At 42.2% G+C, this 26958-nt stretch overlaps 1 protein-coding gene across 2 annotated transcripts in view; it reads right to left on the bottom strand.

Moving 5' to 3' along the window:
• Window positions 1-427: 427 nt before the first annotated feature.
• The window catches only part of LOC136572664 (EF-hand calcium-binding domain-containing protein 6-like), a 125010-nt gene continuing 98479 nt past the window's right edge, over window positions 428-26958 (bottom strand). For both annotated transcript variants that reach the window (XM_066573463.1, XM_066573462.1), the window contains 5 exons: window positions 26700-26824; window positions 19304-19547; window positions 17113-17285; window positions 11429-11591; window positions 428-2798 (listed from right to left, as the gene is read on the bottom strand). In XM_066573463.1, coding sequence (XP_066429560.1) covers window positions 2541-2798; window positions 11429-11591; window positions 17113-17285; window positions 19304-19547; window positions 26700-26824 — 963 coding nt within the window. In that variant the 3' untranslated portion in view covers window positions 428-2540. The remainder of the gene's footprint in view (window positions 2799-11428; window positions 11592-17112; window positions 17286-19303; window positions 19548-26699; window positions 26825-26958) is intronic.

Below are 26958 nucleotides of genomic sequence, written 5' to 3'. Positions count from 1 at the left end.
ATAGAACAGATGTAGCAGATCCGAATATGATATTAGTCATTTTTGTACCAAGTTAATATTGTAGGTTTCTACCTGTAGACCTATGGAAAAACATAGAAAATGCATCCTGATATTACGATGAGTCCTGATAGAAGATAAACTTTGCTGCACTGACACCATCGGCTATGATACATCTACATCAATTTATTGGCTCAAAAGTAAATAATTTTAAGTATGTGAAACAAATGAGCGTTAATGAATCAACAGACTCTTGGACATATACAGATTTGTGCAAATGTTCTAAAACTCTCTTACTGTATTTTTAATAACCTTCTTAACAAAACTTCCATGTATCTACAGATTTCTTTTCTGAAGACCCTTTCTTGATCCACCCTCCCATGACAGGTTTAATTTTTATATACAAAGGAATTAATAAAATGCAAAAACATTAAGCCATATATAAGTTTATTTTTGATATGGTACAGTAACTATAAAACAGTGCTGCAGTGTATAAGCCATTACGATGAATTAGTATCCTAAGAAGCATCCTTAATGCTAAAAATCACATTTAGAAATAACTGGCCATAAATATTTAAACCAGTAACCCACATTAATTATAAATTCCAGACATGAAATGAATTGTGGAAAACAGAAACTATAGCAGGGAGTTGACAAGGGTTTCCAGGAGTCATACATTGGTAGCCCTGGTATTGACGTTTTAAGAGACTGCTGGCTCCTTCATTATTTGCACGGGAGCAGTGGCTTGTCTATATGGCTGGCAGTATCTTGCGTAGCCACACATATATGTACATCGCTGTGTCTGTGTAAACCACCAATATTAAAGGGGATTTTCTGTGATTTTGATTTGGATGGCCTCTTATTCGGATAGGCCATGAATATTAGATTGGAGGGGCTGCTTTCAGCATCTCCACCAAACAGCTGATTGAAAGGATCGCACTGTCTGGCAAACACCGTGTCCCCTTAATTGCTTACCAGGCATAACTCTGTGCATTTTGCAGCAGTTGGGCTGGCATTGGTGGCATTGCTGGTCAGACCCATTCAAGCGAATTGCACTTCACTGCTGAGCTGCACTGCCACTTCAAAATATATGGAGGATGATTCCTTACTCACTGGAGCACAATGGTCTCTTCAAATAGGCAATCGTAGGGGTGCTAAGACCTAGTGTATATTGGCTGCCATTTTCACACCCAGCTGATATTCGCTGCCATCTGATGCATCGGATTCCAATGCATCAGATCACATGGGCGTATTCCCATGACGTAAAAGCACCTGGACAGTTAATATAGCGCCGGGTGACTTAACGCCGGCCAGGAAAGATAGTCCTGGAACTAACTCTCCGGCCGGAATACGTCGGCTGCTGCATAGACTCCTATGGAAGCCTATGACAGCTGCCGGAGAAGGTAGGTAGGAGGGAGTTTAGCAGCGTGTCTGCTAAATCCCACCCCCTTCCCTCCACCCCTTGATGACTGTTTGCAATGGGAGGGGGCTCCCACCCCACCCTCTCCCATTGCTGGCTGCTGACAAGGGGTAAAGAGGGGGCTTAGCAAACTAGCTAAACTGTCTCCCCCCGCCCAATGGCATTTGGGGCTCGCCATATATGCGCTGTGCGCTGGCCGTCTGAACGGGCGCACAAACATTAGCTTTGTGCGCCGATTCATGTGTTTTTTCAGCACCGGCAGGCAAACGTAAAAACACTGATGCATGTGTGAAAGAGCCCTAATACTGATGGTCTATTCTAAGGATAGATCATGAACATGAAATGGCGTTCTCCAGGCAAATACTATTGATGACCTATCCTCAGGATGGGTCATTAATAGATGATCCGCTGCTCTCCACTACTCAGAACCGCATCTGATAAGCTGGTAGGGCGCCTGTTGTCAGCACCACAACACACAGGGGTAGAAAGCAGAAGCAGATTACTCGTAATTGCAGGCATTGCTCTCATTAAAGTCAATGACAGCTGCACCTGCAATTATGAGCACCAGCCACTACACAGAGGTCGGATCTAAGTGCTTGTGGCACTAATAGCAAGCACCAGATCAGTTGATTGGCTAGGGTCTCAAGTGATGGTCTGCAGCTGATCAATTATTGAGGACCAATCTTGAGGAAACGTCATCAATAATATTTGCCTGTTAAACCTTATTAAAGTCCTGGAAAGCCCCTTTAAGAAAAGAGTAGTTAGGTAGGAAATAGATTGTTTAAGAATTGAGGGGTACGATGCTACTTTTACAAAATGATAAGAATGAATGCTAATTCCTAAGCAATGTTTCAAATTAATTGGAAAGGTTTATTTTTTAAACACTTATTATTTTCATAGCCTTGAGTTTCACCTACAGTACATACCACATGAGCTTAGCGTCATCATCTTCATTAATGAGGAGTTTTGGAAGCATAGTCAACTGGATGGTTCTCCAGTGTCGTGGACATACAAGTCACACCATGTCCAGACAACCTCTACTTCTCAACAGCTGGAGGGTCACAGTTATAGGAATATGAATAAACAATTAGAGTAGGTATTTATTTCTGATAGATTTAGAACCTTACACAGTATTTGCCAGAGGTGTTGTGAGACTAGAAGGGCTCTGGTTCTTACATGTGTGCTCTAGAAAAGATTTGTAGTTGATTCGGCCATCCATATTCTGGTCATATTTGGACATGATGTGAAAAACCTCATCTTCGTCAAGTACAAAGTTGCAGAGCTTCAAAACAGACCTAAATTCTGGTAGTGATAAGTAACCACTGCTGTCCATATCCAGCTTCTTGAAAGCTCTACGTAGAGTCTTCCATTCTCCTTTCAGCTGCATGTTAGAAAAGATGGTAATTTAAATTCCCCCATGTCAACCTGAGAATTTTTGACTATTCATATATGTGAACAAAATTATATAACTCCATTTAAATGGGTTTTCTCACTTAAGACATTTATCCTCTATACACAGGGTAAGTGATAAATGTGTTATTGCTGGAGGTCCATCCATTAGAATTCCCAGCTATCGCGAAAACAAAGGTTCCCAATTTCCCTTGTGAATGGAACGAAGGTATGTATGCTCGACCACCACTCCATTCACATCTACAAGACAGAGGGAGATAGTCAAGCACATTGCTTTCTCTCTGTTCTATAGAAGTTAATGGAGAGGTGGTGAAGCATACACACTACTACTCCATTCACATGGGGCATTCGGGGTGCACTGATCTTGGGATTGGTGGGAGTCCCAGTTGTCAGACCCCCAACAAACAGATACCTATCCCTACTTTATGGATAGGAGATAAATATCATTAGTGGTAAAAACACCTTTAAATAATAATAAAATCCAAATCCAATTGCTTAGATGTAGAAAACAAATTTAAAAGAGTTATCCAGTTGTAAACTATTGATGGCCAATCCTTAGGACAGGCCATCAATAGTAGATCAGCTGTCTGGGAACCCCATTGATCAGCTGTTCCATGGGCCAGTGCATTGAGCTGATTATTGCGGGAAGCAGACAGCTCCTTTCTTACTGCAGTGGCAAGGCTTGGTATTGCATGCAAAGTACTCATTCACTTCAACTACATGTAATTCCAAACATGGCCACTGCAGTGGGAACAAAGCTGTCTGCTTCCTGCAGAAATTAGCTGAATGCATGGCTACACCCATCCTCAAAACAGCTAATCGATGTGGATGCTGGGAGGCAGACCCCTGCTGATCTACAATTTATGGCCTCTTCTAAGGATAGGCAATCAGTAATTCACAACTGGGCAACTCCTTTAAGAGAAAGGAAGGAATGTTATTAACTAGAATTCACAAGCAAGCTTTGTGATGTGCAAAGATGTTTTGAGGGGTTTCGAGTTTTAGTAAAGGTAATTTTCAGAATGAAAAGTTCTGCAACTTTATCATAATAAATTGTTTTTCAATTTCTCAACATTTTCAAGATATAATTTACGAAAAAAGTACAAAAAACTTATCTCAATCAGGTTCACAATTGCCAGAAAGGACATCTGAAGGTTAATAACAGAATCATAGAATGGTAGAGTTGGAAGGGACCTCCAGGGTCATCAGGTCCAACCCCCTGCTCAGTGCAGGATTCACTAAATCATCCCAGACAGATGTCTGTCCAGCCTTTGTTTGAACACTTCCATTGAAGGAGAACTCGCTACCTCCCATGGTAACCTGTTTGGAAATGTGTCCAGCAACAGATATGTGTCCAGCGAGAACTCAGACCATTTTTTTGCCAATCATCCACCACAAACTCTGCCTGACGAAGCGTAATTGCACCCTTACCCCGGTTTCTCACCGGCGATAAAAATTGCACGATTGTCACGCAATGCGAGAGCGCGTGCAAACGTAGAATTATGAAACCTATGCTTTTCAATGGTTTCCTTCACATTTGAGATGTTTTTACTCATGAGATGCTCCGTGAAAAAAAAATCGTGGCATGTCCTATCTTTCTGCATTTTGCTCTTTTTTTACCGCTCATATTTCCCTTATGGAGCCTCTGTTTTATCACATCGCAATGCACAATTTTCATGCAATACGTTTTTAACATTCTATTCCTAAATCCTATTGTCTTTCTCACAAGAAAATTGAACTAAAAAATGTGTGAGAAAATCGCAACAGCAGCGATGTTTTTGCAAGAAAAAGCATCGATGATGCTCAATCAATTGCATGAATAAAGACGCGATTTTGCCACGATTTCGGGCCGTGAATCACAGCCTGATATCCCCCTCGCCATCCATGTTAAAGCCCCGAGGATGCGAGGCGTTTTCATGTGAAAACAGCCTCCCATCACTACGGGGATGAAGACAATCCCCGCTGCTGCTGTCACAGCAGCGGCAGAGAATCACGGAGCTCTCCAATTGCTTCTAAGGGGGCCGGCGCTGCAGCCACCAGCCCCATTGAAATAAATGGGCAATATCGCAGGAAGATAGAGCATGCTGTGATGTGTTTCCTGCATAGCATCACATCGCGGTTCCATGCAGGAAAACATCGCTCATGTGTATAACCCCATTCAAATGAATGGGGTCCATATTTGTGCATTTCGCAACGCACAAATCTCGTGTGATTTTCTCGGCAGTGTGAAACCAGCCTAAACATTGTACTTTTTTATAAATTATATATTGTATCTACATGGATTTGCTGCCAGTGGTATTGAATTAATGTATGGCATTAATAAAACACTCAATTATTGCATATTCGGTAAGCCAATCCTAATTTGGATGGATCAAAACAGTGACTGGCAGACCCTATTGGATTATAATGGGGTCTGTCAGGGTTCTGAAACAGATCTAGAAAAAGGAGAGGAATTAAATGGAACCTGTCATCAGTTTTGAAGTTCTTATACCCCGTACTCCATAATAACATTTGTAAATTTAATTTGTTATTCATCCTGGGCAAAGCATATCTTTGTAATAAAGGTTTTTAAATTTCCTGCACCACATGCAAATTACCAGTGAGTGGTCCAGGGGTAAGCTGTCTCTGGAGGGCTGGCTGGATCATCTAAGCTATATACCTATATACCTCCCTACTCACTGCCCCTTTCTGCTACAGTGATGTGGAGACAACCTCCTTGTCATCATCGGGATTATCAAACTCGCGCATGCACCGTGGACTCCAGGACCAGCCCATGAACAGTTCATCTGGACCTGTTATGCGCAGAATTATCAGTCTCAACTGTGGATGCATAACTAATCACCGACTTTAAGTGCTACAATCAGCGGTGGTGCAGGAGGCGCCTTGTCACATCTACGTTGCATCACTATAGCAGAGGGGCAGCGCCTATAGAGGAAAAAAGGCCACCACAGATGTTCTGGCCCACCACCGGACCACTTGCCAGTAACTTGCATGCAGCATGGGAAATAAATAAACCTTCATTGCAGAGGCATTGATAAGGTATGCTTTGGCCAGGATGACTAACACATTAGCAGTGGAAGGCCCTCTTTCCCACAAGTGTATATTGGCCTGCCACTTTCACGGTCGGCTGAAATATGCTGTGATCTGATGCATTGGATTCCAATGCATCAGATCACATGGCTGTATTCCCGTGACATTAAAGCGCCCGTCCGGCCAGTATAGCGCTGTGCATTTTTACGTGGGGCCCAAAAGATAGTCCTGGAACTATTTTATGGGAGCAAATGACAGTGGCCGGAGAAGGGAGGGAGTTTAGCAGCATGACTGCTAAACTCCCTCTCTCTTCTCTCCTCCCCTCTGGCTGATTGCAATGGGAGGGGGTGGGGTGGGGGTTGAGCTAAGCTTCTCCCCACCCCTTGTCAGCAGCCAGCAATGGGAGGAGGTGGGACTGGGTGGTGCTTAGCTCTGCCACGCCCCCTCCTATTGCATACAGCCAGAGGGGAGGAGAGAGGAGGTGAGATGGCGAGGGGGAGGGAAGGAACGACGTCACGGCGGCCTCGGCGTATTTGCGCTGGGGCCCATGCCATCTGAACGGGTACACAAACGTTAGATATGTGCGCCCGTTCACGAGCTTTTACTGCTCAGATTGCAGAGCAGAGTATATCGTCCAGCCGTGAAAACAGTGGCTGATATACGCTCATGGAAACAAAGCTGAAATGTGTATTACATCATTGTAACTGCATAAACCAGAGACTCTATTTCAATAAGTTATATATGTTGTTATGATGGATGAAAGGAGTAAGCGCTTGCCCTAAAGTATTTATATGTATATATGTGTGTGTATATATATATATTTATATATATCCCGTTTATACTGGCGTATAAGACGACTTTTGAACCCCGAAAAATCTGCTCTGAAGTCGGGTGGTGGTCTTATACGCCGGTAATACAAAAAAAAGAAAGTGTCAAAAAAAAAATCATTACTCACCTCCCCCGGCGTTCTACGGCGCTGCTGCAGGCTGTCGCTCCCTCCTGGTCCCCGGCAGAGCATTGCTTTCTGGACGCAGGGCTTGAAATCCCCGCCTCCAGAAAGCTAATACTGTGATTAGCTAACACACGCCGTCAGCCAATCACAGCCATTCAATGACATCATTGAATGGCTGTGATTGGCTGAAGGCACGTGTGTTTTCTGGAGGCGGGGATTTCAAGCCCTGCGTCCAGAAAGCAATGCTCTGCCGGGGACCAGGGGGGAGCGACATCCTGCAGCAGCGCCGCAGAACGCCGGGGGAGGTGAGTAATGATTTTTTTTTTGCTCCGCTGTATTCCCGGCATATAAGGTGAAAGTTGGGGGGGTCGTCTTATACGCCCCGTCGCCTTATACGCCGGTATATAAATAATGCAATGATGTTAGTAAACCAGCATGTAACGATTAGTAAACCAGTACCTCCCTTGTTTTACCAATATTTTAAAAATAAACAATTACATATTTATTGTATGATCTAGAAGGAAGGTGATTTTTTATTTCCAGGTAAATATATATTTTTGGTGGGCCTTGTGTACCAAAGCTGTCTCAGAAAAGGAGTGTCTTTAAATTCTTGCAATCGCAGACAAGGTAATCATATGTTTCTTAACTAGGTTATTGTAGAAGTCACCACATGATGCCTACACCTATGTCATCAATGTATGAAAATGACAATAGTACTATGATCTTTGTATACAATAGTTGACACATAGCGTGCACTGAAAACAATACTAATAACGCACTCTAAGCTTTTTAAATGGAAGCACCTTGCATTTCCTTAAAATACAGCCCTGTGCTGAAACAGCAGAAAAACGGTTAACTAAGGAAAGCTTAGTATTTCCACCCCTCTGATTAAGGGGAAGGAGGGCAATACATGCATGATGCAGTACTTTTCAGGCCACACTATTTATCATTTCATGCATGGCCAGCCATGCACATAATATAGGCGGGTGTCCAATACAAATTGTCAAGACCTCATATCTGTCCTCTGTGAGCTTCTTTATATCAATACAAAACCTCAGCTAATCTGTCATTATTAAGGGACGCCCATTTTCAGTCTGCAGCAGGTACACACTGCTTTGGTTTAGTGAATTATTGGGTGTCCATTTCAAGTGTCTGACACAGCCATCAATAATTATGCACAGATACAAAGCACAGTCCCAGACAAGAAGTAAATTAGAAATGTCTGGGCACAGAACAGGTGGAAGGAACAAGAGTTCATGTATTAGCCAAATTACTCAGTTGGACCAACCATTATAATAACATAAAACAGAGTAATCTGTCATTGGAGCAAACATAACAGACTACTCATATGTAACATTTTGCTGACACCATGGATTTACTGTTACAGCATGGTTTCTACATTGTAGCAGCTTGTGGTTGACACATCTTTTTCCAAAACAGCAAAAGTGCATTAGTTGCCTTTCCCTACACAAGTGTTAATAGGTAGAGGCCAACAATTTATATTTTTACCCTCTGACAGACAAACATTGAACCCAGCATTTTTCTTTTAAGCATATAAGATGCCCACCTTTAAAACCCCCTTGGCAACATCTGACATACACACATGGCACTGCTGACGTGGGGTTTATACAATCTGCCGAGCATAAAACCACGCTATCTACAACTGATGTCAACTGTATATCACAGCTGACACTCTAATCCCTGCCATTTAACCACTTAGATGTCATGGGTAATAGTGACTGCAGCAACTTAGTGGTTAGACAGACAGAGGAAACTGCCTTGGTCACCCCACTGTCTGCCCTCAACATGTGATTGCAGGGTACTGATGGGTTGTTATGGCAGTCAGGGACCTAATATACTGTAGGCCCACAGGTCTGTCATATTATTTTTACACCAATCAGGTGCTGCCAGCAGTACTGCTTAACAGAATTTCTGTTGGCATTATGCTGACAAGCATAATACACTGCAATACAGACGTGTATTAAAAAATATCTGAAAACTTTTCAATGGACAGATGTAGCAATTGAGAAAGAGTAACCACAGTTTAATTGTTTTCTTCTAAAATGTACAGAATAGGTGATTATAAGCATTTTTGCAATATGTTTTATCCGCCTATTCTGTATAATTTTCATAGAAAACCCCTATTCAACTATCCAGCCTGAAAAAAACGATGCTGAGAAATCCTTCTTTAGCTAGCTAAGTGCATAGATGTAAACAGGTGTTTTCTATGAAAAATGCACAGAATAGGCTGAGCCACGGACCCCCACAGATCAACTACTGATGGCCTATTCATTAATCGTTCAGACCCATATAACTTATTTAATGCCTCAGTCTTGCAACTAGTCATGAATCAAGAGACTTGGCAGGACTCACACAGGTTGTTCCATCTCGACAACCCTTTCTAACAACTGACCTTCATTAGCTGATTATCTAAGTTCTAGCTTTTTTTTAACCTCTGATGGACAGCTGTTTTCACTGGGGTAAGATCCATGCCCCCACTTATTTCCCCTGCAGCAACCACTACTGGGTAGGATGACAATCACATCAAGTCTGCCAGAGCGGGAATCATGTGTTGCAATGACTCTTCACTTTATGCCATAGAGGGGAGCACTAAGAGGGAGCCGTATATTCTCATACCATACACATTTAATATTTAATTAACAAAACAGTAAATAAAAATAAAAGAACAACGCTTAAAAATATCATGTGATTTAGGAACAAATAAGCATGATTGTACATAGCTATAAGATCAGCTCCTTTAACAGCAACTCTCAGGCATGCACAAACAAAGATGGCCGAACCACTTCTCTGACTACCTGATGCACATTGTGTATAGCAGCGGTTCCCAAACTGTGCTCCGTGGAGTCCTTGGGGCTCCGCATGTATCAGTCAGGGCTACGACCGAGGCGCCGTGGTGGTGAACCGATGGCAAGCGAGCTGACGGCTGCTCAACACTATAGTGATTACCGGCCCCGGTGCCGCAGCTCTGATGTCAGTGTGCACCCGGGATCCTCCTCCCCTGAGAACTCTCTTCCTTAGTTCTGCAAGAGAGGACAAGAGAGGAATCGTTCTGGGTTTACACACTGACGTCAGTGTGCAGCGGGGATCAGCTCCAAACAGAGTAGGAGCGGTGCTGACTGTAAGGAGGAGGTAAGTATATGGGTTGGGGGGCTATTATTACTGTGGCAACTGTAGAGTTAATATTACTGAGGGGGGTTAATATTGCTGTGGCTACTGTGGGATTAATATTACTGAGGGGATTAATATTATTACTGTGGAGTTAATATTTCAGAGGTGGTTGATATTATTACTGGGGCTTATGTGGGGTCACTACTAATACTGGGGCCACTGTAGGGGTGACTATTACTAGTAAGGCCACTGTGGGGGTCACAATTACTACTGGGGCCACTGTGGGGGTCACGATTACTACTGGAGCCACTGTGGGGGTCACTATTACTACTGGGGCCACTGTGAGGGTCACTGTTACTACTGGGGCCACTGTGGGGGTCACTATTACTACTGGAGCCACTGTGAGGGTCACTGTTACTACTGAGGCCACTGTGGGGTTGCTATTACTACTGATGTCACTGTGGGGGATGCTATTACTATTGAGGCCACTGTGGGAGATGCTATTATTACTAAGGCCACTGTGGGATCACTTACTACTCAGGCCACTGTGGGGTCACTTACTACTGAGGCCACTGTGGGGTCACTTACTACTCAGGCCACTGTGGGAGTCACTATTACTACTGGGGCCACTGTGGGGGACGCTATTACTACTGAGGCCACTGTAGGGGGATGCTATTACTACTGAGGCCACGGTAGGGGGATGCTATTACTACTGAGGCCACTGTGGAAGACACTGTTACTACTGGGGCCACTGTGGGGGACACTATTACTACTGAGGCCACCAATATAGCGGTCACTTTTACTACACTGGGCCGATTTTCTGTGGAAATTACAGTAGCTGTAGCAGCAAAGTAGATGAGATTTTGAAAATCTCATCTCCACGCTGTGGAAAAATTCTGCACAAAACCAGTGCGAATATTGACATGTGGTGCGGGATTTTAATTCCGAAGCATGTTAATTTTAAATATAATGTTCATCAATTGCCCATCCAGTTCTCCAGCGTTACTCCCTGTTATTTTATTTTTTTTTTTTAAACGACCCTGGCATTTTTATAACGATGGAGATAAAAATCATATGTTGTGATAAGCCACACCCTTAACCCCCCTTCACCACATCCTCTCCCCTACTTTGGGGCTCCATGAGCAACTTTTGCTTCAAAAAGGGTTCCATTGCTGAAAAGGTTTGGAAACCTCTAGTGTATAGTATGTATTGGTAGTAAAACCCACTACATGTTGCTATGACTGACCAGCACTGCTAAGGTGGGCAGCACTGGTCAATCAAAGCAGGTATAGTGTCTTTGACTAATGATATATACTGATACACAGTGTGCATCAGGTAGTCAGAGAAGTGGTGCGGCCATCTTTGTTTGTCCAGGACCAGAGTGTCACATTAAAGCTTGCGAGACTCCTAGAAGTACATTTGACTGATGAATAAAACAAATGGAATTCATTATCGTAATAGACTTGTATGACATACAACTCAAGTGAAATTACCTTCTTGCGCATTCTCGATGTTAGCATTCCCAGGGAATTAGCATGATTTTCAGATGGATCTGCCTGTGACTGTGAACTCCACATAACTGCCTCCATATTGGTTTTAGTCTTGAAAGCTTGTTGGCGTGGCACAAAAGGTTTTAGAAATTCAACGTAGGATACCCTAAACATGAAATAAAATGCATAAGCAGATGGAATACAAAGCTCAGTTGAAATAATAACATAGTATCATAGTATGTAAGGCTGAAAAAAGACATATGTTCATCCAGTTCAGCCTATTACTCCCCAATGTTGATCCAGAGGAAGGCAAAAAAGACAATGAGGTAGAAGCCAATTGGAGTTGTAAGCACATGGCTGCTGTTTTAGGACCTGTGATGATGTCATCGTCATTGCGCCTCCAGGGTGTATGATAGATAATAGATAGCTCTGCTACATGCAAATCACATACACACAGCTAATCTACATGCACATCAAACACACACACAGCTCTGCTACATGCGCATCACACACAGCCTCGCTACATGCACATCACATAGACACAGCTCAGCTACATGCACGTCAAACACACACAGCTTTGCTACATGCATGTAACACACAGCTCTAATACATGCAGGTCACACACAGCTCTGCTACATGTGCGTCACACACAGCTCTGCTACATGTGCATCACACACAGCTCTGCTACATGTGCGTCACACACAGCTCTGTTACATGTGTGTCACACACAGCTCTGCTACATGTATGTCACACACAGCTCTGCTACATGCACATCACAAACAGCTCTCCTACATGCACGTCACACACAACTCTCCTACATGCATATAACACACAGCTCTCCTACATGCACATCACACACAGCTCTCCTAAATACACATCACATACACGTGTAGCTCTGCTACATGCATGTAACACACACCCTTGCTACATGTGCATCACACACAGCTCTGCTACATGCATGTCACACACAGCTCTGCTACATTCGTGCATCAAAAACACACACTCAGCTTTGCTACATACATTCTTCATTTCTTCATCCCATACAACAGGGATTACAACCATCATTGCAGAGTCCTGGACACACTGATCACCCCCTGGTCATGTGGCCTTGGACTCTTCCTACACAGGTGACTGATCACATGATGGTGACATGATCACAGTTCCTGTAAGCACACGGCTGCTGTGCGGCTCTGCAGTTTTTTTTAATAAAGTGAAAGACTTGTGATGATGTTAATGTCATGTGAACAGGGGCAGAGGTTAGATCCCAGGTGACTGATCACATGATGGTGACATCATCACAGATCCTGTATAAGCACATGGCTGCTGTCAGCATATTAAGTTTTTCCACCAGACTTCTGCCCTATTCAGCAATTCCAGCAACCTAATTGGTTGTTTGGGTTGGCTGATTCACTGCCCCCTTCTGAGATGTGCACATGGATAGAACGAATATTAACTTTTTCCTATCCTCGTGCACATCTCAAAAGGGGGCAGTGAAGGGGCGGTGAATCAGCCAACCCAAACAACCAATCAGGTTGCTGGAATCGCTGAATAGGGCAGGAGTCTGGTGGGAAAAGTTAATATGCCTGCTGTCAGGCTCTGCATGTTTTATGCTTTAGGACCTGCGATGACGTCACAGTCATGTGATCGGGGCAGAGTATGTAAGTCACACACAAACTAACTCCCTACTCACTCACGTATGGACGGACAGGTCATCGTTAGTATTTTTAATGATGGGAGAGATCTCTGTATTGTCCCCTCATATAGTTATACATAGTTATTAGGTTGCCCCTCAGTCGCCTTTTTTCTAAACTAAATAATCCCAATTTTGATACCCTCTCTGGGTATTGTAGTCCATTCATTCTGTTTATCACTTCAGTTGCCAGCCTTTGTACCCGCTCAAGCTCGGATATGACCTTCTTGAGTACTGCTGCCCAAGACTGTTTACAATATTCCATGTGTGGTCTGACCAGTGACTTGTAAAGAGGAAGAACAGTGTTCTCGTCATGTGCCCCTGGACCTTGTTTGATGCACCACATAATCATATTTGCCTTGGCAGCTGCTGCCTGACACTAGTTGCTCCAGTTAAGCTTACAGTTAACTAAAATTCCCAATTCCTTTTCCATGTCAGTGTTTCCCACTGGTTTCTCATTTAGTAATGGTGACATGTATTTCCCTGCCTATGTGCAAAACCTTACATTTATCAATTTTAAATCTCATTTGGCAGTATTTGTTCAAGCCCCGAACTTATACGGATTCTCTTGCAATCCTTGTGTCCTCTCTTGTGTACATTTCTTTACATAGTTTTGTATCATCTGCAAATATTGTTCTTTTACTGCAAAATCCTTCTACTGGGTCATCTATATATTTAAAAACGAATATATGTCTGTCTGTTTGTCCTTTATGCATTACTACACCATTCATCAGATCCCCATGAAACTTTGGAAAGTTGTTGAGTACACTCCTGGGAAGGTTTCTGGCAAAGTTCATCTATCCTACGATAGGAGGCGCGCGTGTACCATGACTTTGCAATGGTACAAGACTTTCGGTTAAAAAGATGATGAATAGAGATGAGCGCGCGCACTCGGAAAAGCACTACTCGCTCGAGTAATTTGCTTTATCCGAGTATCGCTGTGCTCGTCCCTGAAGATTCGGGTGCCGCTGCGGCTGACAGGTGAGTCGCAGCGGGGAGCAGGGGAGAGGGGGCGGGAGAGATGGAGAGAAAGATCTCCCCTCCGTTCCTCCCCGCTCTCCCCTGCAGCTCCCCGCTCCGTGCCGGCACCCGAATCTTCAGGGACGAGCACAGCGATACTCGGATAAAGCAAATTACTCGAGCGAGTAGTGCTTATCCGAGTACGCTCGCTCATCCCTAATGATGAACAATGTCATTGAAGCTACAATTCTGAATGGGAAATTCAAGGAGGAACATGTTCTGTTGCCACGGATTCCAATTATCCCCAGAGATATGCCATTTGGATTCAAACGTTTACAGTTTCCGGTGCGACTCGCTTTTGCAATAACCATCAACAAAGCACAAGGACAATCGCTGCAAGTGTGTGGGCTAGATTTGGAGAATCCGTGCTTCTCACATGGACAATTATATGTGGCCAGCTCACGGGTCGGAAAACCTTATTATTTATACCTGTACGCACCAGACGGAAAAACTAAAAATATCGTGGATCCACAAACACTCGAATAAATAAATAGAATTAAAACGACACTTTGAAATGTTTTCCATATGAAAATTAATAAGTTTTAAAAAAATTACACCATGTAAATTCAATGTTACTAGAGATGAGCGAGCACCAAAATGCTCGGGTGCTGGTTACTTGAGTCGAACTTTCAGTGATGCTCGAGAGTTCGTTTCGAGTAACGAACCCCATTGAAGTCAATGGGCGACCCGAGCATTTTTGTATATCGCCGATACTCGCTAAGGTTTTCATTTGTGAAAACCTGGAAAATTCAAGAAAGTGATGGGAACGACACAGAAACGGATAGGGCAGGCGAGGGGCTACATGTTGGGCTGCATCTCAAGTTCCCATGTCCCACTATTAAGCCACAATAGTGGCAAGAGTGAGACCCCCCCCCCCCCACACACACACTGTCAGCATAAAGATCGTTCTCCTCTGCCACAGCTGTAACAGCTGTGGCAGAGAAGAACGATGTTAGCCCATTGAATTCAATGGAGCCGGCAATACAGCTGGCTCCATTAAAAGCAATGGGCTGCCGGCGATCGCGGGATGAATTGTCGGGAAGCGGTTAAATATATAAGCCCTTCCCTGCAATTCATCCAGAAATGTGTAAAAATAAAATATATATATATACTCTGGCCGTGCTGAACTCCGTCTGCCGGGACCAGGTGAGTATATATATATTTTTTATTTTTACACATTTCTGGATGAATTGCAGGGAAGGGCTTATATATTTAACCCCTTCCCGACAATTCATCCCGCGATCGCCGGCAGCCCATTGCCTTTAATGGAGCCGGCTGTATTGCCGTCTCCATTGAATTCAATGGGCTAACATCGTTCTGCCGGGACAAGGTGAGTATATATATATATTTTTTTTACACATTTCTGGATGAATTGCAGGGAAGGGCTTATATATTTAAGCCCTTCCCGACAATTCATCCCGCGCTCGCCGGCAGGCCATTGCTTTCAATGGAGCCGGCTGTATTGCCAGCTCCATTGAATTCAATGGTCAGTGCTCGTTTAATCGAGATGAGTACCGCGTGGTGCTCGTCTCAAGTAACGAGCATCTCGAGCACCCTACTACTCGAACGAGCATCAAGCTCGGACGAGTATGCTCGCTCATCTCTAAATGTTACCATAATGAGTTGCCTTGAATTTCCCTTCTTCTGACGTTGTAGCAACGTGCGATGGGTACGCTAGTTAATAAATATATTAAAAAGAATATGGCCCAAAACCGACCCCTGTGGTGCCCCACTAGTAACGGTGACCCAGTCAGAGTATATACCGTTTATAACCACCCTCTGTTTTCTATCACTGAGCCAGATACTTACCCATTATCTGTGCATGTGTTTCTGTCTGTGAATTATACGTCATAGGGACCTTTCAGACAGGACGGAATATTCTGCAACAGTGTTGCAGAATTTGCTGTCCCTGAATTGCTGTCAGGATTCTGCTATTTTCAATTCCGCACCAAAATCTGTAGATTAGCGGTGAGGATTTTGGGTTCCAAATATTCCACAGGAGAGCATATTCCCCAATACTGTTGCAGAATATGCCATAGGGTCTGAGCACCTAATTAGAGCAATACTGTAGTCCCACAGGCGTATAGCCACAGGGACTTTGACTGTGCTGGCGCAGGGGGTGTGCTTTAGCGCCACAGGGGTTAATATTTTAGCTGGTGGAAGGTCAGTAGAGAGCTCCATTTTGGCCCCACCAACTTTTGGGGTCTAGGGCATTTACCTTCTGGCTGGCCAGGGAGGGTGCGTGTTTCCTCTTCCTGGGACATTGAGCTTCCCAGGCGGAAGTGGGCAGGGCGATCAGACAGAAGTGAGGCAAGCAGCATGCCGATGGCTGATGCTACCGGCCGTCGTGCATGCTGGGGTAGCAAAGGGGCAGAACACTATTTAAGCACCCAGCAGAGGGTAATAGCCCTGTTTTTTGCTGGAGAGAATCACCCACCCTTTCCTTTTCAGACAGCAGATTTGGGGATGAAAATGCTTCATGTTTTGAGCTTGGAACAGCTGGTGGTCTGTGAATATTAAATTGGTCACCTACTGCTATATGGTTTTGCTGGGCAACGGGTCCATACCAGTTCGGGTGTGTATGGTTAATAAAGTTATATTTAATATTATGTTAAGCTGTGGCCGACCCCGAGTCAACCCAACACGTAAAAGAATAATGTCAATAAAGAGATGGAAAATGGTATATGAGGCTAGTAGAAATAAAACAGTTCATTTATTCAAACTGCCAGGTGTCAGTGACCGTTTTATTCATAATCACTTATGTCATGTTCTCCTTCTCCCCCCCCCCCCCCCCCATATGTTAGTCGCATGTCTGTTATGCTGTCTGCGCAGTCTTGTATCCAAGACTTGCAATCTATATATGGGGAAGTTGCATTTACAGCTTTTATTGCTGATTTGTGCTGCAGCAATATGGATTACTTTCCCTTTGCATTCACCGAAAGCAGTGTTCACATGTAGTAAATATATGAAAACTCACCGGCCATCACCATTAGATTCAAACTTCTTTGATAACATTTCTTTTTCATAATCATTCAAGTGTATGCAAAGTTCAGATAACAAATCTTTAAATTCCTCTTTGCTGACAAAGCCTGTGTGATAAGGATCGAGGTCTTCAAATTCTCGGCAAAGGTCATCCCATAAGTACTCCACCTAAAATACACATATGAACACATATACACTTTATCATAAACTGATAGTGCTACTCTTATGGTTAAAGTATTTCATTTTTTTATATTATTTATTTTTAATAGTTTAAACTGTTCGCTTTAGTAATAACCACATTCTAGGATTATTAGCAGTTTGGTATTTGTGTCTCCATATGTCATACAATCTGTTGAACTTGATAAGCTCACTGAAAGCATATGGGAAAATGTGTATTCCATATACTGTACATTGCTTAGTAAGGCTGAATGGAAGCACTAACCAACAGCAGAGGTTCTCCAAGATTACTATTAAAGAGAATATGTGATCAGAAAATAACCTATTATATACATCAAGTTTTTATTTTAACCCCTTCATGACGTGGCCCTTTTTTTTTTTTAATCATTTTCGTTTTTTCCTCCACCGTTTAAAAAAATCATAACTCCTTTATTTATCCATCGACGTCGCTGTATGAGGGCTTGTTTTTTGCAGGACGAGTTGTAGTTTTTAATGGTGCTATTTAATGTACCATATAATGTACTGAAAATCTTTTAAAAAATTCTAAGTGGAGTAAAATGAAAAAAAAAAACGACATTCTGCCATCTTTCAGTGCGTCTTGTTTCTTTAGCGCACAAACTGCAACAAAAACGACATGATAACTTTATTCTATGGGTCAGTACGATTGCTATGATACCAAACTTGTATAGTTTTTTTTTTTTTTACTATACTACTCTTTTTTTTTTCAAAGACATTAAATTTTTTTCAATTATTTTCTGTGGTCATCTTGTGCGTGCAATAACTTTTTTATTTTTCCGTCGATGTAGTTCAGCAATGGCTCATTTTTTGGAGGATGTCCTGTAGTTTCCGTTAGTACTAATTTGCAATACATGCGACTTTTTGATCGCTTTTTATTGCGTTTTTTCTAGAAGACAGGGTGTCTGAAAAAAAGCATTTCTGGCTTCACCGTGCGGGGTAAATAATGCACTACTTTGATAGATTGGACTTTTACGGATGCGGCAATACCAAATATATTTTTTTATTTATTATTTAGACTTTTTAATTATAGATATGGCAAAAGGGGGGTGATTTAAACTTTTATTACTTTTTTTTTTACAATTAAAAAAACTTTATTGCTCTTTTTCTCACTTTACTTTTAAGTCCCCCTGATTGCTCCTGCAGTATGATGTAATGCTATAGCATTACATCATACTGTATTCTGACAGGCAGCCTATCAAGCCCCCCTACGGGGATGGCTTGTTAGGCAGTTTCTCAAGGCAGCCCTGAGGCCTTTCAGAAGGCCCCTGGCAGCCATGACACCTGCATGGCTCCCCTGATCTTACCGCGGGGGAAGGGGCGTATGGGACCCTCAAACAACGTTCGGGGGCTTTAAATGCCGCTATCAGAATTGACAGGGGCATTTAAAGGGTTAATAGCCACTATTGCCTGCGGGTTTCAGCTGTATTAAACAGCTGACGCCCGCGCTGTATGCAGAAAGATCGCCCCACAACCTCTCTGCATACATACCCCAACGCTCCAGGACGTAAATGTACATCCTGGAGCGGGAAGGGGTACACATATCTTTTAAGAATTTATGTCTGCTTTGCTTTTAATGTTTGAGGTCACGATCTATAAAATAAATCCTAAAGACAGACAAACAAATGTTTACAAAATGACCTCTGCACAAGTCACAGAGCATGTCTAGAATAGTGTCCCATAGAAGTTAATGGGCCCCCTCCTGTCCATTGTGTGAATTGTCTATGAGGCTGCTGTAGAGCATATTTCTAAATGCTGCTTTAATCATATAATTGCAGCAAGGGCTGTAATAGAACTGAGCTACAAAATGTACAGAGCTGTGCTTGGTAAACAAAGAAAAGCCACAGCATTAACTCCAGCACTACGGCCTCTTCAATCAGCTGATCATTAGAGGCCATGGGACTCAGACCCCTCACCAATCTGATATAGACCTCCTATCCTTGGAACAGACCATCAATGTTAAAATCCCAGAACATCCCTTTAATGCTGTTTACCTTTGCACGGACGTTATCTATAAGTATGTCGGAGTCACAGTTTAGCTTTTTAGACCGGATTTTAAAATCTCCATCTCCTTTCTTTGGGGGGCTGATCTTTGCATTTGGATAGCATGCTGATTTGGGGGAATATCCAAAATGCCTCACAAACTCCAGGTAGTCGAGAGTTTTGTCCTGGTTAGTGATAAATGTGCTCCAAAGTCTTCGGACCTCTCCTCGAGTGATCTCAGGTTGGATATCAAATCTACAATAGATAAAAAATAAAATATATGATAAAGTATAGTGAAATAGTAAGTGTACAATCTTAAAAGTGAGAGTACTGTAATTTACAGTTAAAGGAATTTTCCAAAACTATCATACTGATGGCCTACCATCAAGATAGGTAATTAAAATTAGATTGGCAGGGGTTCAACGCCCTGAACCCCTGACAATGAGATCATGTCAAGGAGCTACGGCACACTGGAAGATTCTAAAGTCCATCAATTGTGTGGTGTCCAATACGTTACTGTAACTCTGTCCCGCTGAAATCTATCGTAGAGGGTTGTGATACCGTTACGAGCAACTGCACAATGGACAGAGTTTTACTGTAAGTCTTCTGATTCACCACAGCTCCTTCACATCAGCTGATTGCCGGGAATTCAGGGCAGCCGACTCAGCTTATGTGATATTTATGACCTGTTCTGATGCTAAGTCATCAATATCATAGCACTGGAAAACCCTTTTAAGTGCAAATTTAGTTTTGTAGTCCAAATACATCTACAATGTCACAAAGCTTCTGACAATATGATATACACTTAACAGTATAATGAAGATGTGAATGGTATGTTTTAAATTAAATAAACCAAAAATGTAAATGCAAATATTGCAGAGATAAAGCAAAGTTTAACTTGACTGTACTAACTTTCTTTGGTAAATTATTTTATCTTAAGCCATTTAAAAGCCATTTGTTGGGGTATGCCAGCCACATCCAGGATGAGGTCATGGAATCAGCTCTGGCTCATTGAACCTTTGTGCTGGCGCATACGCTCTGTCATTTGGGGCCGTGCACTGACAAGTACACATCCTCGGCTAATGGTAGGCTTTTTTGGACAGTGGGGAGGTGGATCCCCAGTCGACTGATTAACCTTCACTGTTGTACATCTTTTCCGACCGCTCCTCTCAGAGAACACAAGTAACTCCTCTGCATTGTGAATGTTAGTCCAGTCCACATCCTCCTGGTGTCACCACACTTTCAGATAAGTTCCTGATGTATATACTTATTTATTGGTGTCGCAAGATCTGCTTCCTAATACTGTTGTGACTTTTGTTATTTACTTCTGTCAATTGTCACCCTTGTTACCACCTAGGGCCTTGGTTGCCCTTGGTTTTGAAGATGGGGCTGCCCTTTTCAGAGCGATCATCCCTGCTTTTAACCTCTTAGTGACCACCCCATAGATTTTTTACATCCTGCTTTGCTGGGCTTTAATCCCCTGGGCCGTATAAACACGCTTTCTCTGGGGATTAAAGCCCTATAGGGGGAGATGTGGTAATGCGATCACCGGTATCAAATGGATAATGCTGATCACATAAAAGTAAACAGAAAGTGAAAAAAGTTAAAGTTTCAGCTTTCCTCATGGATTGTATCCATGAGGGCAGCTGAGCGTTCTCACCCCTGTCCTCCGCGATGTTCGCAGCACAATCTTGTCCAGAAAGGACCTGACGCCACGTTCCGTGCATGCGCGCCAGACGTACAACTTCATGTGGACATGCAGAAGGCCGGGAAGCCTGGGCGATCTGAAAGGAGATGTCCCCAAGGACAGCGGTGACCAGTCCTCGAGCCTGTGATCACCATTATCCAATGAATAATGGCGATTACGGAAAAAGAATCCTAGACGGTAACTGAAAATACTCACCTCCGTCCTCCGTGATGTCCCACGGCGATCTGGACCTGCCACGGGCTTCTGCACATTTGCCGATGTGGGTCTCCACTGCAGACATCTGCGAGCAGATTCCATATACGGCCATGTGAGCCCGGTGTTATTCAGATAGCTACCTGTAATACGTAATTTACAAGAAGCCCCTGGAATGCGTGCCTTCCTGCTGTTCCAGTTCTTCTGTGTGAGACCGCAGCACCTCAGCAAGCTTACAAAGTCTCACAGAGTGCCACTTTTTATACCCCATTCCTGCCACTGAGGTCAAGAAATACCTCCCAAAAAAGAATGGGAGGAGGAGGGATACCGGGTTTTATTGCCCCATGTGCCCAACCAGGCCTCCTTATTTACCGCTGTTTTCAGACATACCACACAGTTTACATTATTACATTCATTTACTTTTGTATTTTTAGGGAGTCAATTTTTTTTTCTGCACAAGTGAGCAATGGGGCCTGGTATTTATTCAGTTGTACCCTGAAATCCAATGGGTATTCCCTCCATTATAGGCCTAGCCAAGTGTCCTATAGGTAGATTGGGGTTACAATTGGTATGTTTCTGAACACGGGACAAACAGGGGTATCCATTTTGGGGTGAAAGTCTTCATTCATATGTATGCTGTAGAAAGAAAACTGTTTTTAAATTGACACAATTGCCAAAAAAATGAAAATTGTATTTTTTTCCTTCTGCTTTGCTTAGATTAATTCAAAAACTGTGGGGTCAAAATACGCAGTAAACCCCTAGATAAATTCAATAAGGGGTCTAGTTTTCAAAATGGTGTCATTTGTGGTGGCTGCTCAAGGGCTCTACAAGTGGGCAATGGGGCCTAAAACACCTTCAAGCAAAATGTCTGTTCTTAAAGCCACTGGCTGCTCCATTCACTTTGGGCCCCCTTGTGCATATGGACATAAGATTAGGGCCACAATGGTTATGTTTAAGAACACAGGACAAACAGGGGTATCCATTTTGGGGCATAAATCCTCATTTTCATGTATACTATAGATAAAAAATTGCCTTTAAAATGACATATTTGCAAAAATATGACATTTTATTTTTTTCTCTTCTAAATTGCATTAACTCCTGAAAAAAAAACATGGGGTCAAAATACTCATGACACACCTCAGGGAATATATTAAGGAGTGTAGTTTTCAAAATGGGGTTTTTGTGGAGGTATCTATCATTCTGACACCTATGAGTCTTTGTAATCTTGGCTTGGTGTAGGAAAACAAAATGTTAATAATTAATGTTAAATTTGTATGTCTCCTTTATGGCTAACAAATGGAAATATATATCTTATCAAAAATCTGTACAGTATGTTTGCACATATTTGAGATATTGCAATTCAAAATGTGAAAAAATGACAATTTTTTTTCAAAATTTTCCCAATTTTGGCACTTTTAATAAATATACACAAATTCTATCTGTCTGTTTTTACCACCTAAATGAAGTACAATATGTGGTGAAAAACAATGTCAGAATCACTTGGATATGCAAAACCTTAACGGAGTTATTCTATGTTAAAGTGACACATGTCAGATTTCCAAAATTTGGCTTGGTGATTAAGGCGCAAACAGGCTTGGTCACTAAGGGTTTATGTAGGGTTTTCCTCATATAATTATGATACAGTGAGATTTTGCTTTCCCCACTGTTTAGTTAGTAATGGTTTTGTTCTCTACGTTTATAAATTATGTGTATATCCGTCTTCTTGGTACAACTATTATGTCCTATCTGCACAAGTTGTTTGGTGTCTGGTTCAGACATAACACTATTGTTCTCTTAACACAACAAACCCATTGTAAAAAAGCTAAATAAGCAATGGCACAGAAAGTTATCATAACATGCCAAAAAAGTAAGGTTAAACGTTGCTACATCTGTAGTTAACATAAGAAAGGTTACGAGATATAAAATAGGCCAAATCATTGATATATTCCATGTCTATTCCATATTCCATCTATGTGAAGGCTTTTTTTTTGCAGGGTGAGCTTGGTTTTTATTGCTTACGTTTTTTAATACATATGACTTCTTGGTCATTTTAATGAATTTTTTATTGGGAGACGGGGGCGACAAAAAAACCCTTAATTCTGTCATAGATTAAATATCATTAGGAGAATTTTTAACTATTAGAAGTTTTGAAGTGGACAGCAACTGACTATGCGCAACATGGAAGGGAAGAGTAGCCATATGGTGAGCTGCAATGTATGCTATGTGCTTATAGACCCTTCAGAGAAAAAGGCAAACTTCAACCTGCCAGAAATGCAACCCTGTGTCTCTATTAGAGGAAAAGGTGCAAAGTCTTCAGGAGAGAATAGCTACATTGAAACAAATTGAGGACGGGGATGTCCTTGACAGACCAGAAGTAACTTTAGAATGTTGAAGGAAATTTTCAGTGTACCTACAGAAGCAGAGGAATGGAAGAATGAGACTCATAGAAGCAGGAGGATCATGTCAGTCAGCACCCATACTGGTCAGGAACCAGTACCAGGCACTCACACAGGAGAACAATGAAGAGGTACATCAAGAAATGACTTTGCCCATAAAGAACAGTCTAGTAACCACTCAGAATCCTCTTATATGGAGAAAAAGTGTTGTCGTGAAGAAGAATAGGAAAGTGGTGGTTGTGGGGGATTACCTATTGAGAGGCACAGAGGCAGCTGTCTGCAGACCTGACACCTCACGTGAGGTCTGCTGTCTTCTAGTTGCACAAAACCAAAGATGTGTGTGACAGGCTATCCAGAATCTTCAATTCTACAGACTACTACCCATTTCTACTGATGCATGTAAGGACAAATAACACTGCAAAAAAGGACTTTGCAACTATCTGCAGAGATTTTGAAGACCTAGGCAGGAAAGTGAAGAAACTAGGAGCACATGTATTCTTCTCATCCATCCTTCCAGTGGATGGCCATGAAATAAGGAGGTGGAAGAGGATTCTAGAGGTGAACAACTGCTACGTCAACAGTGCTGTCAGCATAGATGTGAATTTCTAAACCATGGAGTAAAGTACCTATATGATGGACTCCTTGCTATAGATGGGGTACACCATACAAAGACAGGAAAGCATATATTTGGCAGGCACCTTGCTACACCCATCAGAAAAGCTTTAAACTAGAACAATTTGGGAAGGGAAGTGAAAGGCCAGGTAAAAATATACAGCTAATGAATACAATTGAGAACTTTGCTATTTAAAGTGGAAAAAGACAAAGACAAAAAATTGAGAAGGAAAATAGAGGAGTAATCGATCACAAACTAAAATGTATCTACACAGATGCACAGAGTATGGGAAACAAATGCAGGAAGAAGAATATGATGTCATAGGCATCACGGAAACTTGGTGGGATAATACACATGATTGAAATATAAAGCTTGAAGCCTACAACCTATTTTTAAGAAACCTACTTAATAAAAGAGGAGGAGGTATTGCGTTGTATGTTAGGAAAGTGTACATCTCCACAGAGATAAAATGTGTATTGTTGAGGAAGCACCAGATATATAACAGATTCAAAAAAAATAATGAAAATAAAATCTCACCTAGTATAGACTACTGGCACCCTAGAGTACCAGTGGTCTCACCTAGGGATTAATTTCTGTGTGGTCCTATGTCCAATGGCATCCACTTGTCCAGGGGAGAGCTGCTGGAATTTCTGGGGTTCACCAAATATAAAGTGCCCCCATACAAAGAAAGAAGGAAATATTTAGTAAAAGATTCCTGCGCTCACAGGACCCACTTTCCCCATGGGATGGTACAATATATGCACTTTCAGGTTGAAGTAACTTACTTTGAAGGAGGGGGTTATGATGTCCACAATTCCCCCTCCTATTTCCAATTATCTCCACAAAGAGTTAATACGTCAATTTGCTAGTTCAGGCCTTAGTCAGACGGGCGTTTTTTCGCGTGATTTGCACATGCATCCGGCGACTTTATAAAACCATTGCTTTGCAATAGTATCGGACACATGAGCGCTTTTTATGCGCTTGTCCGATAAATTATAGAACAGAAATCGCAGATCGCACCTATCTGCAATCTGCGATTCCTGTTCTTTTCTCTATATGCGCTCAATGAGGCCGACTGCCGCAGCGCCAACCCCATTGAGAACATATAGTAGACAAATCATTCTCCTCTGCCACAGTTGTAACAGCTGTGGCAGAGAAGAACAATGTTTGCCCATTGAATTCAATGGAGCCGGCAATACAGCAGGCTCCATTGAAAGCAATGGGCTGCCGGCGAGCGCAGGATAAATTGTCGGGAAGGGCTTAAATATATAAGCCCTTCCCTGCAATTCATCCAGAAAAGTATAAAAATAAAAAAATATATATATATACTCACCTTGTCCCGGCAGACGGAGTTCAGCGCGGCCGGCCTGCAGTGGGTGTGAGTCAGACATGCCCCTGATTGGCTCAGCGCTGAGCCAAACAGAGGCAGGTCTGACTCACACCCATTCATGACTGGGTTGATCAGGGAAATGCAGTAGATATAGTGCATCTTGACTTTAGTAAAGCATTTGACAGAGTATCATCCATATTGAAAAAAAGGACCAAATATGGGATCGACAAGGAAACTGTTAGATGGATTCACAACTGGTTGAGTGATCATACGCAAAGAGTGGTCATAAATGACTGCACATCCAATTGGAAGAATGTTTGAAGTGGGGTACCACGAGGCTCTGTCATGGGCCCAGTGTTGTACAACATTTTTATAAATTATCTAGATGAGGTAATTGAGGGGAAACTGATCAAAATTGCCAGCAACACAATGCTAAGAGTGGTAGCTAACACTAGAGAAGAGAGAGATGATTCAAAAAGATCTGGACAAGCTTGCACAGTGGGCGGCGACTAACAGAATGCAATTTAACAGGAAGAAATGCAAAATTCTACATCCTGGCAAGTAAAATGAAAAAAGCATATACAGAATGGGAGGAACTGGGCTAAGCAGCAGCACATACTTAGGTCATACTTAGATAGTTCTGTCCTATTCAGATGTCGGGATAACAACTATGTTTATTTTTTTGTTGTTTAGATTATTTTGTGGGGTAAATGGGACAAGGGTTTTTTTATTTTTATATTTTTTTGCATTTAAAAAAATTATTTGATTTAATTTTACATCTTTTTGTACTTGTGATCGCTTGATAGCTTCTACAATATACGTCAATACTTCAGTATTGCAGTATATTGTATTTTTAATATTCACCTATTACGCCTGGCCACAATAAAAATTAGGCATTCGCACCCCGAGTTCACATTGCCATTGACCCCACACATAAGCTGTCAAATATTTGCCATTGGAGCTGGCTTGTTGCCATTTGTGGTAGGTGTTAGTCCAGCAGGTGTCAGTTTAGCTCTCCGTTTAGCGCACTTTAAACCTGCCTACACCTCTGTGACATACATGTATGCCACAGAGAATGAACAAGTTATTAAAAATACAATAAGTATGTATCTCTTCTGTTAAGTAAAGTAATTAAAAGAAGAATATAGTGGTAATAAAAGATACATACCGCTTTAAAAGGAAATACATAGTCTCCTGTGTTAGGCGTCTTGAATTCATTTCATCCAAATCTTCAAATTCCTTCTCCAATGCTGTACAGTTATTATGGATGAGGCTTTTAATGATCTTAAACAGCTTAAAAACAACAACAGAATATTGTCTAGGGTGAGTAAAAGATAAGAATTATAATTTAAAGTGATACTCTGGCTGGCACTCTCATTGGGGGCACTACAACTGGCACTATTCAGAGAAATGCTTATGCTAGCACA

The sequence above is a fragment of the Eleutherodactylus coqui genome, chromosome 7 (genome assembly GCF_035609145.1).
Source record: "Eleutherodactylus coqui strain aEleCoq1 chromosome 7, aEleCoq1.hap1, whole genome shotgun sequence".
NCBI classification, from domain to species: domain Eukaryota; kingdom Metazoa; phylum Chordata; class Amphibia; order Anura; family Eleutherodactylidae; genus Eleutherodactylus; species Eleutherodactylus coqui.
Note: the sequence above shows the minus strand (reverse complement) of the source record. Positions and strands in the feature narration are given on the sequence as shown.